This window comes from Raphanus sativus, chromosome 5 (genome assembly GCF_000801105.2).
Source record: "Raphanus sativus cultivar WK10039 chromosome 5, ASM80110v3, whole genome shotgun sequence".
Lineage (NCBI taxonomy): Eukaryota > Viridiplantae > Streptophyta > Magnoliopsida > Brassicales > Brassicaceae > Raphanus > Raphanus sativus.
The window spans coordinates 3288235-3302962 of NC_079515.1; the positions used below are offsets into that span (position 1 = coordinate 3288235).

At 34.3% G+C, this 14728-nt stretch overlaps 3 protein-coding genes across 3 annotated transcripts; all 3 read right to left on the reverse strand.

The window, feature by feature from the left end:
• Positions 1 to 2482: 2482 nt before the first annotated feature.
• On the reverse strand, positions 2483 to 3195 carry LOC108856766 (metallothionein-like protein type 2, MT2-18). The gene is made up of 2 exons (XM_018630648.2): positions 3037 to 3195; positions 2483 to 2921 (listed from the first exon to the last, which is right to left on the reverse strand). Exons 1-2 carry the CDS (start codon positions 3099 to 3101, stop codon positions 2738 to 2740), a joined length of 249 nt encoding a protein of 82 aa, XP_018486150.1. The 5' UTR covers positions 3102 to 3195; the 3' UTR covers positions 2483 to 2737.
• Positions 3196 to 7383: 4188 nt separating this feature from the next.
• LOC108860464 (probable protein phosphatase 2C 36) lies at positions 7384 to 9976 on the reverse strand. The gene is made up of 4 exons (XM_018634341.2): positions 8451 to 9976; positions 8265 to 8378; positions 7683 to 7947; positions 7384 to 7589 (listed from the first exon to the last, which is right to left on the reverse strand). The coding sequence occupies exons 1-4, from the start codon at positions 9861 to 9863 to the stop codon at positions 7474 to 7476; spliced, it is 1908 nt and encodes a 635-aa protein (XP_018489843.1). The 5' UTR covers positions 9864 to 9976; the 3' UTR covers positions 7384 to 7473.
• Positions 9977 to 11749: 1773 nt separating this feature from the next.
• LOC108857354 (pectin acetylesterase 5) lies at positions 11750 to 14685 on the reverse strand. The gene is made up of 12 exons (XM_018631332.2): positions 14429 to 14685; positions 14258 to 14340; positions 14041 to 14170; positions 13868 to 13947; positions 13672 to 13761; positions 13348 to 13472; positions 13073 to 13133; positions 12892 to 12945; positions 12725 to 12802; positions 12532 to 12637; positions 12224 to 12369; positions 11750 to 12124 (listed from the first exon to the last, which is right to left on the reverse strand). The coding sequence occupies exons 1-12, from the start codon at positions 14649 to 14651 to the stop codon at positions 12017 to 12019; spliced, it is 1284 nt and encodes a 427-aa protein (XP_018486834.1). The 5' UTR covers positions 14652 to 14685; the 3' UTR covers positions 11750 to 12016.
• Positions 14686 to 14728: the final 43 nt, after the last annotated feature.

Genomic DNA, 14728 nt, shown 5'->3' on the forward strand with positions numbered 1-14728 from the left:
ATTAAATATTTTACTTTTAGTTTAAATTATTTAATAATTTATATGTATAATTCATTTAAAATAATAATATTATTATTTTAACTAGATACAGTATGTAATTATATGTATATATAATATCTAATTAGTTTGATATTGTTTAGATATAATGGATTGCATTTACTTCATCAAATTCTACTTAGTATTCTTTTGTTATAAGCAAATTAATGTTTCTTCAAATGATCAAATCCTTATGCAAGTTAGAAAATCTACATTCCCCAATGATCAAGAGGTGCTTCCTATTCTCAAGCATTTTCAAACACAACTCCACTATCCCATACTTGCCGGCAATATCAGTTCTTTTCATAGCTTTTTTACTGAAAAGAAAAGAAAGAACACAATTAATTAAATTGATTGATTGAAGTTTTAAATTGAAAGTTAACAGTTCATAAAAAGAAGAAAGAAAAGAAAAAAAATACAATGTCAATATCAATTGTTCTCTTAGTTTTTACCATGATTGTTATTTTGTTTCTCTATGACAAGTATTTGAGATCATAACCGAAGTGGAACCTTGGATACTCTATATCCCAAAGTGCGTTTACGTCAATAAAGCTGGGTTCGAATAACTACTGTTGCTTATATCACATTTTCTAGTTGCTTATATCACATTTTCTAGTTGTCACTGTTATAGAACACTTGACTGAGAAAATAAATACTAAATGATGTTTGCTTTCGTTGCTCATTGTTTATATATGATTATGTAGAAGGAATGAAGCATTTATTTGTATTGTTTGAAAGTAAGGCTGGAGCCGTGTACAAATTTAGTTCATAGTTCATACCTACGCTAGTTCATAGTTCATACCTACGTCCATATTATAAAACAAGAGATCCTATTGTAGTAGATTAAAAGAATATTTCAAATCTATGATCCTATGACTTCTATTTTCGTAAATTAGCTTTCTTGTTCCATTAATCTATATTATTAAAAGAGAAGTACACATATAAAATGTTCATTAGTTTTCAGTGTTATTTACACTTCTATGCCACTGATATTAAATAATACTTCCTATTTTAATGCTGTTTTTTTCACTTTAATTAATGTGTTTTCCTAAATTAAATTTGAACTAAATACACAATTAAATAATATTTCTTATTTTAATGCTTTGTCTTTTCCAATTACATTAATGTGTTTTCTAAAATTAAATTTGAATTAAATACACTTCATTAATTTCTCAATTAAAATAATGTCAAATTAAAAAAAAAACACACATTTTTATTGGACAAACAATTCATAAAAATTATAATATTAACTCTTCATTGAACAAATATGAACGAAAAGTATTACCAAATTCGAACCGAAACTAGATAATATCCAAACGGATTTACCATTTTGGTATCTATAAAACCATAACTAAACCTTATCCGAACAAAATATTTCGGATATCCGAATGTATTTAAATCATATTTATATACTTTAATATGTTAGCTATTTTTCGAGTTAATATCTAACTATTTTAAGTTGATTTAAAATATAAAAAATAATCAAAAGTAAACATCTAAAGTAGATAAACAATAATCAAAACACCAAAAATACTTAAAATATATATATATATATATATATATATATATATATATTCTTCATCTAAATATTCAAGTTAAATTTATTTTAATTTTTAATTTAGGTACTTTAGCTTACATTACTCAAATTTACATGTTATATTTTTTTAGATTTAAGGATATTTAAAGATACATAAATTTTTAAAATTTAAAAATAATTTAACGGGTTATCAAACCCGCAAAGATCTAAATCAAACCGGAACCAAAGTTTATAAATACCCGAATAGAGTTATAATCTTTAAACTCGAAAATCTCAAATCCGAATAAATTTTAACCGAATTCGAGTGGATACCCAAATACTTATCCCTAGATTAAACAATATAAAACGATCAAAATAATATTTAATATAAATAAATAAAAATTAAAACTGAAAATTAATATCCGTGCGGTCGCACGGGTCAAGATCTAGTGTGATATTATTTTGTAATTATTGTTGCTTTGCTAGCAACAAAACATAATCTCCCAGCTTCATTTGCCACATATAGGAATATTGTAAATGAAGAAACCTCAGTTACCATCCTCATAATTCTAACTAGAACTTTTCAAAGGAGATATTTGAGTAATACCAAGAAATTGTGACAAAATATTAGACAATGAAGCTAATGAAACACGATAAAGATTACAAGGTCTAGTTTCTGAAACTAAAGTATTGTAATCATATAAAAAAAAACTGAAACAAGAAACTAAAGACAAGAAAAGAAACCAAAGACAAAAGATTATATCCTAAACGAATGTACCACAACTAGATGGATCCAAAATCACATATTTGTAAGCATTAGTTGAAAAGATCCACAAAGTAGGAACTCTCAAGCTGCCTCTACTACGCTCTTTATCGCCTAATTGTTTATTGACTGCAGTCTAAAAGCCAAATTGAGAATCAGACTGGAACTTTTATATTCGAAGACTACTATTATATTTAGAGAATCATTCAACTTCATTCCATAGAAGTACAAACTGACTCATCCGTCACACATGGCAGAGACATCTAGATATCACGTCAACATAAACGAAAACCATTACCGGCTAAAAGACAAAGGCCGCAGCCATTATTACACCATAAACCAAACCAAGAATATAAAACTCTGATTATCTCTGCCTTTTTAAAAAGGTTTCTTTATTCATTTATTTAAAAAGGTTTCTTTATTCATTTACAAGTGCATGGGTCACACTTGCAGTCGGATCCACACTTGCATGCATCGTTCTCAGCGCTGCCCTCTCCAGAAGCCTCATACTGATACTGGTTCTTCATCGCCGGTGCAACGCCAAAGACGAAAGTCTCAGCTGTGGTCGTCTCACCGGAGAAGCCCAAATCTGGGTACATTTTGCAACTGCATCAACCGCAACATCACACGTCATCAGAGGTTGTGAATCATATATACAAAGAATCTCAAAATAAGAAAGAATTGTTACAATGGACAACCAAAACAGAGGACTGAGACTTACCCTCCGCAACCGTTGCCGCACTTGCAGCCAGATCCACAACCACAGTTTCCTCCACAGCAAGACATTTTCTCTCGAGAAAGACCGAAGAAATAGCAGAGAACGTTTAAATTAGATTGATCGTTTATAGAAAGTTTATCACAGAATGAATTTTAGATTGATGAAGCTTCCAAATTTATAGGCTAGATGAGAGAATCCTGGCCATAAACGTGTCGCCAATCCGTCTCCGCTCTTATCTCCTAAATTTAATATCAGTCCAGAATTAGTACTTATTTACGGCTTTACCCTTCGGGGGATTGATTCTCGTACGTCGGTTCAATAATTGGCGGGACAATAATTGTGGAGCGTGTGTTTGTTCTGGTACATCCTAGAGCGTGCCGGAGTTCCGTGTGTTACAGTCTTATCACCGTCCAGTTTTACACCGCCTTTTATGCAGATCTAAATCTATGGTTGTTATTTAACTTCGTTTAATCCACATGCACGCATGTCACATCAATATCATCATTCTATTTTTTTTTTCTAAATTGAAATTATATTAAAGCCTAGAACCCAAAAGATACATGGCCGAAACCCATAAACCTTACAACAAACTGCTCTAAAGCCCAAACGAGAATTGGGCGGACTTAAACCAAAAAAAATTGGGTGAAGCCCAAAACCACAAAAACCAACAGATCTCCACTGACATTTCGGAGAACAATAGCAAGTGTCACGATCCTCCTCCGATCGGACACACGTGTCACACAATCTTTTCAAATCGATGAGTGCCGCCATTACATGTCTTCTTCGGAGACCCCGACCGAGACTCACCCGATGTCGCAGATCCTCGGAGCCGAACCAACTTAAGACCATCAGTGAACTTCATCGGGATTAACCCGAGATCTCATCCCAATCAACGCAACCCGCTTCTTTTTCTTCACCGCTTCAAAACGCCGGAGAGCCTCATCGACTCGAGAGCTCCACAGATCCGACGCTGAAACCCACAAATTCGCTACCAAGCCAAAATGAATCGAAGCATAAAAAGCTTCTTCCTAACAATGCAAACTGAAACCGCATATTACCCTTTGGCGGAAAAGAGCAATATCAGAGCACTAAAGCCGACCGTCCACCGAGAGGACGATGTGACGGCGGACGCCAGATTACAAACCGAAAATCAGAAAAAAAAACGGGACTTTAACATCAGGAAGACACACCGATAAAAAATCCGGACCGACAGTGGTTGTGGGAGCCCATCCGTCGACCGGGAATGCTTTTCACGGTGGTTTTCTCTTTTCTCTCTCTTCTAACTATTGATCCGATATCATCATTCTATAATTTCTATTACTAGTGCTTTTGCAGAAAAATATAAAATTTTGAGATTTTTAAAACTTTTTTATTTTTTTGATATTTTGATAATTTGATTTTGAGACGACTGATTTCATTTTATTATTCCTAAAAGCCTCTTTTATATATTTGCATTGAATGTGTTCTACCTCTAATACAAAAGATAAGAATTAATCATAAATATTAAATTTGGTAATAAAATTCAAATAGTAAATTTTGAGTTTCAAAAAAAATCAAATAGTAAATCTAATTAATAATTACTTTACAAAGAAAATATCCAAATTACCTTCTTGTGAATGAAATATCTAAAAATATCTAAATAAATAGTTCTTTCTATAAAGATAAATATGTGATTGTAGGAGAATCGTTTCCCGAATCTTATCCGGGATATCAATATTACAGATATGAAAAGGGGTTTTTATTGTTGCCAAAGTCATGCTATGCAATCAATGTTTTCATGTTCTTTTTGGCAAATAAATATATTCAAGATTCTAGAAATGAAAATATCTTCTTTGTCGGAAAAAAGAAATTAAAAAATATCTTGGGGGTAAAATGATACCCATTTTTATCGAACGATATCCATTTTTGCTTCTTTTTAGTTTTTTTTTTTGCTTCTTTTTAGTTTTTAACCTGTCTGTAAGTATTTAAGAGTTTTCATTTTAAAAAAAAAAAGTTTTCAAGAATTTTGAGGTAAGTCTTGGTTAATGAAAAGAGAGAGCATAGTGATAATTAGTGTTTTGAAATTCTGACCCGGATCCACGATTAAATCGGTAAATTTGATGATCTAAGATAAATTTGATTTGAATTCTGTGAAAAATAATATTTAAAAACTCACTAAAACTTGTAAAATTAACTAAAATCTATAATCCAGTTACTGACTGAACCAAAAAAATATTTTTACTTACTATTTTATAGTTTTACTTGAAGAAAACGAAATGAACAATGGTAAAAAAGATCAAAATTAGTTGATTTTATTCAGTGTCAGATTATTTTGTTATCAATAATTCATTAATGATGTTTTATTTTAGATTTGTTTTAGATTTGAAATTTAATTTTGTTATTCACATTAAACATTTATGATTTTTAAGTTTTAATATTTTTATTGGATTTCATAACTCTTAACTTGATACAAAAATATTTTAGGTAATCTAAACTATTTTCTAGATATTTTTATATGAAAAATGAAGGTAAAATAAAACAAAATTAAATATTTTCTAATATTATCTTATGATTTATAAACATTTAGAAAATACTTAAATTTAGCTTTTATATATTTATTTTCAGAACTAATATACTAATATTATATAATAAAACTAATTCATTTATTAATTCACGGCCCACTCTCGATCGATCTGATAATCCGATGATCCAGATTGTCGTCTGATTCAGTATCCATATCGAGTTTAAAAATATTGGTTATTACTAATGTGTTGTGAGCCCCTAGCTAATGGACCAAGTGACCACTTACCAAACCAAAAAAACATGTAAGTATGTTGTTACTGGTACACTTAGATTAAGATTATGATATGGTTAGCAAAAATATGGCATATTGAAAACTTGTGCTCTTCTTTTTCCCCGGCCTTGCATTAGGTCTTCATTTTAGTTTTCTGCTGTGTTAGCTTGGACCTGTTTGTCAGCTTATCCCTCTTCCAATGGAGTTATGGAGCAGGAGCCAGCCTTTTCTGTTGATACCTGCTTGAACCATCTCGGTGAATGCTTGATTGAATTTGTCTATAATTATTTTCTTGATGGTCTGGTTAACGCTAGTTGTCAAGAAGCGCTTGGTTAGGGAGTTTAATATTTGGTGTCTCTTGTCCTATAATTATCTACTGACTTCAAAGTTCACCTTTGTTGATAAGTTTTGAGTTAATCTCCTTGTGTCTTTGGAGCATTTTTAATTTTTTGCGGCTCTAAATATTCAAAGTAGCTGTAAAGCAGAATCTGGTTGTGATTTTGATTGGATAACCGAACCTTCATTTTAATTAATGATATTTATAATTTAGCAAAAAAATAGCATATTGAAAACCGGGAGATGTTTTTCCTTACCAATATAGTTAAGAGACCAATACAAGAAGAAAATACATACCGGCTAAGTCTAACTATATTATGACAAAGTAAAATGGTCATTCTCATTCTCTTCTTGCATTATAAATCATACTAGATCATGATCCGCGCGTCTGCGCGGATTTATCTTTTGATTCACATATTTTATATACATCTTGTATATTATTTAAAATTTATAATATAAAAAATTAGAATGATCCGGAACCAAAAAAATCGACCCGGAGAAAAAAAATCAAATACCTACTTAGATCCAAATGTTGAGAACTCGAAGAACTCATACATGAAATGAACAGATTTATACCCGACCAAGTGAGCTAAATTTCAAACATAATATCTTTTGTTATATTTTTAATTCATTTTTATGGGTTGGTGAGATTTACTATTTATTCGGAAAATTTTTGGCTAACTTAATGGCATATATTCGTAGGTTTCTTTTTTCTGAACAGGAAAAAAAAAGATTTGGGTCTTGATTAAATTTATCTTATATAACAAATTACTGCTATAAATAATTTTTATAAAAACTAATTTGTAACAGTAATATCTTTTTTGTTATAAATTAGTATATCATGGTTTATAGGTTCAAATTATAGAGTTAGTCGTTTTCATAGTATTGCTAATATTGATAGATGCAAGTTAATGAATACAGATAATATATTGTACTATTAGTAATCTGTCGTATAGTATTATATGTTAGTAGATATATTATTAATAATCTATTTTATAGTATAATATGCTAGTGGATGTATCTAGCTTATAATAAAATATATGCAATATAAGGAAACATGCGTAGTAGATATAATAATAAGGTAAGAAGTGAAAAACTATGGTAATGTTGATATTAATTATTTATAAAAAAGCATGTCTAGTAATAAGTAGATTAATATAACATTAATTACATCAGGTCCAACTTTAAAATCCACCTAGAAGAAGTTGTAATGTTTTTGTTTTAATAAGATAGATTAACTAAACTACATATTTGGTTATGGAAAACACAGCATATTGAATATGCGAGAAAGTACATAACAAAAACTTAGTGGATCACACACGGTTTTTTATTCACATGGAAGATTTCCAAATTCTCCCTTCAAGTGAAATCACAATGACAGAAACATCGTCATGATACCTGCGACGATCTCCTTGTGGTATCTCCAACAATTCGTGGAAGTCCATACCTAGAAAACCAATCAATGTCGTACGTTAGTTTATTTTATTTTTTAATGAGCGTTTTGCATGTTAAACTGCGATTACGTTTTGGTTCTTAGTACCATATTTTTTGGCAGCTCGAAGGAGGACTTCTTGGATGAGATGCTGAGCAGGATCACCTTCAGGGAAGGCTGAGATGAAAGACTCGACCTCGAAGATGACTTCCTCACTTGAGAAGTATTCATACAATCCATCAGAAGAGAGGATGAGGAACTTATCATGCGACGTGAGTCTATGGTGGTGAAGCGACGGAGAGCACGTGATGTACGGCGATGTTCCAACGTAGTTTATTCTAAACATCTCTAGAACCGCCTTGTTCCATTTCGGCTGAAGAAAAGCGTTTAATCTTTAGCTAGATATATAAGGAATAAACACCTAATATATAGTCTACTAGTTAGGGTCAGTCTTGAGCATAGCCAAGTGAAATTTTGGCATGTGGCTCCCAAAATTTTAACAAATAAATTTACATAAATATAAACTTCCAAATTTATATAAATTGTTTGATACAGTTTCTTACTAAACTGATTTTAACCCATAAAATCTCAGGATGTGTCCTGCTACTAGTGATTGATGTGTTCTTTCATCTAAACTACTACCATGCATAGTCCATTAAAATTCAAACTATTCTAAATAAATGTACATACTTGTTTGAGAAATCCAGCGCCAAAGGCACGAGTAACCTTGAGATAACCTTTCACTCTACCATTCTCTATCGCCAATGGATCATCAGAATGTTCATTCTTGATTCTTCTCACTTCCTAAAGAAAAGTTAAAATCAGTACTATCTCATAATTGTCGATCAAAACAGAACAGTTTGTAACAAGCGTTACCTCTTGAACGTTTGTGCTGTGTTCCATATTGAGCTGAACAGGAACCAGAAGACTCACTCTTTTTTCTCTGACCAAACAAGTCTTTAATGGACTCTCTTCCTTGATTCTCTGAAGATCATTTGCCATCTTTTTCCTCCCGAGATAAGATCTTTGAGCCAGAACCGCTCGGCTGTCTCCAACGCTCATCACGTAAACGTCTTCACCTTTCATCAACGTCACAAGTACGCATGATCCCATCAAGGCTAATACCGGATTCTCGTCAACCGTCAGGTCAAACGCTTCCTCTGTTTTCATCAACGCTTGTTGAAGAGCCTTTAGCACGTCTTTGTGGTTAATCATCTCCGAGTCAGATTCTTTGTGATTCTGTTTCGAAGCGTATCTCCACTGGAGTTTCTTCACATCCTCAGCTATGTTTCTTGAGTCACAAGTAACACTGCCTCCTTCCAGTTTACTCTGTTTCTTGATATGTGACTCGCTACATGATCCGAGATCATCAGAGTTGTCGTCGTCCCATAGCAAACCTTTGAGCTCTTTGAGCACGGCGGTGTAGAGATTGTTGAGAAGATAATCCGGTGGATCCGGACCGTTGAACCCGTCGTAAATCCCTACGAAAAGCCAACCGTTTTCCTCGGATAGGATGACGTGTACTCGATCTTCCCCTGCTTTCCCCTGCGCCCATTGAATCTTCGGCTTTTCTAGAGAAGAAGACTCACTCTTCTCCTCCTCCTCCTCTGAGCCTTCTCGTTCTTTGGTTCTAGGGCTCTCTTCTTGGCTGCTCAGAGTCGTGCTTGAGTAGTTGATCTCAGGAACTGATGCTCCTCCTTGACGTGAATTGAAACTGCTGATTGGCTCGATCACGCTCTTCTTTGATCGAGATAGATTGTTAGGTATCATCAGTTTGTTGACAATGGTTTTGAACGTGGCAAGTCTTTTTTTGTTTGGTTTAGGTTTAGAAAATGATTTGTTCTTCTTTGGTTTCTTTTTATTCCCAACCAAACCGGTTTCGATCGGACCGGACAAGAACCGGCGCTCGAACGGACCAACAGACACATGACTCTGCTTCTTTGTTGGACCACGCGGCACGGGCTCGAGGGGAAATGAAGCGAACCTGTTGGAGCTCTCGAAACCGGAGGCCTTTAACGACGCGTCTGTTGACGACAGACAGGCAGAGAGCGGCGTCGAGTTATTGGCGCTGACGGAAGCGCCGGAGATCGAACGGAAAGTTGTCGTGGTTCCGGGGATCGGGTCGGGTTCGAGAGACGGTTCCTGCGCGAAAGAAGGTCTTGATCCGTCGAGAACCGGTCGGACGTAGCTGAAAGAGTGACCGAGGCTGTCGTGAACCCGTTTGGCTCCGACGTCGTATCGCACGGAAGTATCTCCCGCCACGCAACAGTTACTAACTCCGTTTCCCATTTGTAGAAGAAAGGAAAGAGGTGAACTTGGGGGCTACGCAGCTACTAAAACGCTGCCGTTTTAGTGGAGACAAAGAGGGAAATGTTTTTTTTTTTTGCTAATAAATATCGAGAGGAGAATGTTGCGGAGACATTATTTATGAATTGCTTCTTTGGGTATTTATGATGTGGGAACAAACTCGTGAAGATGATGAAAAGAGTTGACTTTTTAAGAGGTTTATTCTGTTGGTATTATGTTTATTGTTTTGGTCGTCACTGGAATTAGTAAAGCCTGTAAATAAACTTATGATACGAGATTAACTCGTTCGATAAACCTATATGTCTGGTTTTGTAGTTTACAAAATACCTTTTTGTTTTGCAGAAGAATGTCATCATTCAATTAAATTAATTTAATTTGTTTTCGTTACAAGGGAGTACTTGACTTTGAAGAAGGGTATGTGTGGTTTGATTCATACAAGTAATAGAAAAGTATGAATTGTTACACTAATGAAATGCAAAAAGTCAAATAATTAGATGTTAAATTACATGATTAATGTGACCAGTCACTACCAAGAAATTAATTGTGCGAAGCTTGCCTTAGCCTCTATCTAGGGAAAACAAATCTTATGTGCTGACGACGTAGACAATATACGTTCAAAAATTAACAAGTAACAATCATAACAATGAAAAAACACTGTAAAATGTTTTATAAGATGTGAGTAATAGTATCATTGCCTAATACTCCTACAAAATTAGTCTTTTTCAGATTGTAAATAAATATAATAAAAGGATACCAGATATTCTTGGAAGAGTAGCTGTCTCCTTACGTTACAATATGCACTGCGTGAATTTTGCAGCCAGATTTCTTATTTTTTTAAAAATTGAAATTTTCAACATACGACCATGTTTCAGATTTCCTCAGACATCAACAATATGATAATAAAACTGCGACTAGTCGACCAGAATACTTCGATGAAGTGCCATGATCAGAAATTCAAAACAGACTGTTCCAACATGTTTCAGAACAAAAATATTACTGTCATATAAGTCAATTAGTCTATCAACTTAACCATATAATATGCTTAAGCACGTAATTACATTTTGTGGATCCTTAGAGAAAACTTGTCAACGATTTCGGGAATGGAGAACGTGAAGGCAGAGAATCTTGCTTTTAAAATCTGACTTTCTTCTATATATGGTGATTTTTAAACTATTTTTACCCCAAATATATAAAGTCGTAAAGGTACATACAAGTCATGAAATATTCCATAGTTGTGAAATTATTATTATTATTCGATTTGAACGAGATTAAAGGCTAAACCACTCTAAAAACACAACCGTTTTATTTTAATGTTTGCTTGAAAAACACACACACACTATTAAATCAAACACCATAATTCTTGTTTAGACGTGTGGAGGACATACACATGCCTCATTTGGATTGTTCCAAACATCCATTTTCTTTACGAGGACGTCAAGAAGATAATATCCCACGTTAAAAAGGAAAGGAAGAGATACACAACGTTAATAGTTTATCTTTAAATTTCTTTTTAATATTACAGAAAAAAATTACAAACCAACAAGTTTATATATCTATGTTTACACCAAAAAGAAAAGTTTATATATCTTATGAGAATGACTGAGCCATATTTTTACTACATTACTTACAGCTTGATTTCCGAGACCAAAACCCAACTACTGATGCACCACGTGCAAGTGCAACCTCTTAAGTAGGTCGTCGAATCCTACCTACGGATTGGATAAGGAACCAACATTCCATCGTCTGGAAGATTCCGACCTAGAAGGCCACATTTAAACGATTCAAATTCACTCTTCTTTCCCCATTAACATAACACTGGTACTTCTTTCCACACGAAAACCAACCTCATTTGAATATATTACCAACACAATAATATATACATATACAATATGCCAATATGGATTATGATTATGAATTGTGTTGCTTTTGTAATCAAGTCTCTCTCAGTGATCAATCAACTAAGTTAGAATACAAAGCAGGTGACAATAGATATCTTCATGCTTCACGAACATGAGACCCTTTAGGACTCAAACCAGATCGAGGATTCGAGAATGGCTGCTCCTCGGATGAAGAAACTTGTGGAGAAATCCAGAAGCAGAGAGGGATTTTGGTCAATGGCAGCATATAAGGCACGTTCAGGTGAAATTCAGGTTGTAACAAGAGGGATTGCACGGATAAGGACAATCGATTAGCTTCACTGGTTTTCGGTTGAAGTACCAGTCACCTACAGACTCCGCAATTGTCTGTTCCAGCAACCAGAACAGAATAGAATCAGTTGGTTTTGTAAGAAGAAAGATTTGAAAAGGAAAGCAAAAAGATTGTGTGTCACATGCGTTGTTGACCTTATTTTCGATTCTTGTTGAGGTTGGGGAGTGCCATGTCGCCGACATAAGTGTCTGGCAATGAGAGAAGCATGAATCTATGAACATCCCACCAGCTTTGTTCTGATGAAACTTGCCGATCGCATCCATCAGAGAGCTGCGAAAACCTGCAAATCAAATAGGAATTTATACAACTGAGAAATCCCAAGAATAATCAAAAGGACCAAAACAGATCATATCAACTGATTGTACTTTGACACATAGGAGATTTATGATAATCAAGTTATATAATCATTTTGGTCATTAAGCTTGACTAAGGAGTAAACTACCATGTAAAACTTTCATCTGAGCGGCATCACACTCCTTTATATTGAGTCTGCACTTTGCCCAACTTTTATCTAAATCAGTAGAAGCTGGTACCAAGACATTTTGAATCTGAATATGTGCTTGGTATTAGTTAAATAAACATAATTTAAACAGAAATAGGAGAATAGTTATAATGTTTGGCTTGGTAACTCTAACCTGCCAAAAATCGTAAGCTGGATTGACAAGAAATACTGGTGTTTTTATGTTGTTAACGAAACTTTGAGGAAACATACACTGCAAATCATAATAATAAAAAAAAAGTTCTCAATACCAATCATAATCAGTCAAGAAAGACTTTAATATAAGTAAGAGACAAAATCTACCTTAGATGGCTCCGGTTTGGCTACACAGTTCTGATCCAAGCTCTTATCTACACCCTGGTTGGAATCAACCATAGCAAATCGGCTCAAAGCCATGACATGTTCTTGTTCATTTTGATGAAGCATTCATGAAAAAATAAAAAAAGAATGATTTTAACTATTGACAGAAAGTGAATGGGGAAACCTGCAGGTTAACAACATCATGATAGAAAGATCTCATCGTAGGGTGTCCAAGGACATCAGGCCTGAAAAGAAGAAAAAAAAACAGCTTTTCTGAGACTGATAGACACTGATAAGCTGATATCACATTAATAGTAATTTTTCTAGCTCTGTGGAGTATAATCTGCAAACAATTCTAAAACAGTCGTACAGGTTTTGCTTCTTTGTACCAGCTTAGACCCAAAGAAACTAACTAAACAGTTTCACAAGTCTCTGTAAAGAAAAATTAATTAAACATACACGTTGAGAAAGAAGCCTCCGTCAGAAACACATTTGACAGCTGCATCTTTTGGGAGATGATCACGAAAGTAGTCACAGTGTATAAGAGTTGCCAAACCACCAGCAGAACATCCTGTAAGTATGCCCTACATTTTCTCAAATAATTATAAGACAAGAAAAAATATTAATCATTAGATGATGCAAAGTTACCTAAGTAGGCGAATCCTGCAAACACATAAGGAATATCTTATAGACTGTATATAGATGCAAATGCAAGACCGACTTGCTTAATCACCAACAAATCATTAACACAGTTCCTTTCTAAAAGCTCACGAGGATGCTAACCTGTTTCGCATCTGACATGCCCATCGACAACAACTCATCCATAATTGCCTCCCAAATAAGCTGGCCTCGGAAGAAAAGCCGTGTTCCGTTCTGAGAAGAGAAAAAACATGAAAACTTAAGCATCTTTTTTTTTGCCTTCGATAGATTTTGACACTAAGCATTTTTTCTCAGCCTACCAAAAAACCCCGTTTATTACCTTGAATTCAGCTTCAGGGTGTCCAGCAAAAGAAGCACCATCACAGTAACGTATCTTAACTCTGTTCCAGTTAAAGAACTCTACAAACCAACAAAAGACGATTATACATTAAAAAAAAACGACCATGTAAAAGCAGAACAGAAGAAGAAGAAGGTCAATAGACAGTCTCCTACCAGGGTTTTGAGATGGGTCACTGCTTAAAACACCTTGAAAGTCAACTTCATCTTCAAAGTAGGTGGAAGAACCTAACATAGTCATTGCTCTAGCAGAACACGACGCTACCGTACTGCACCAGCCTCCACCCTTTTAACACATTTTCACTCAAAACATATTCTAATCCCCAAAGTAAAAAGTTTCAAACTTTCAATCAACAAAACAAAGAAACAATACCTCAAGATGAAGAAGCCAGCTTTTTGAGCCTGACCCTGAACCCTTATGAAAATGGTACCCAGGCAAGCTTCCATCCAAGCAAACTGCAAAAAAAATCAAAGCTTTACTCTTTTAGCATTCAGAATGTGAAACGAAAGCTAGAAGAAGGAAGATAGATTTGGTTCACAGTACAAGCTCCTCTCTCTTTAGCTTTACTCGATAGCGTCAGTTTCACCAGATCGGGTGGGGATTTGATGGGAGGAGATCGGTCAACGGAAGGGACGGAGTCTGACGTGGGATCGAAGAAGAATGAGAGGAAGAATACGATCAATACGAATCCTATCGAAGCCACAAGACAATCGCTTTTAGCGAATTTTCTGCTTCGAAGCAGAGAGCTAAACCTCGGAATCGCCATTGAAGAAGAAGAAGAAGCGATCAGTAAGCAACACTGTTTCTTATGTTCATTATGTGGGACCCACTATCACTTAATCA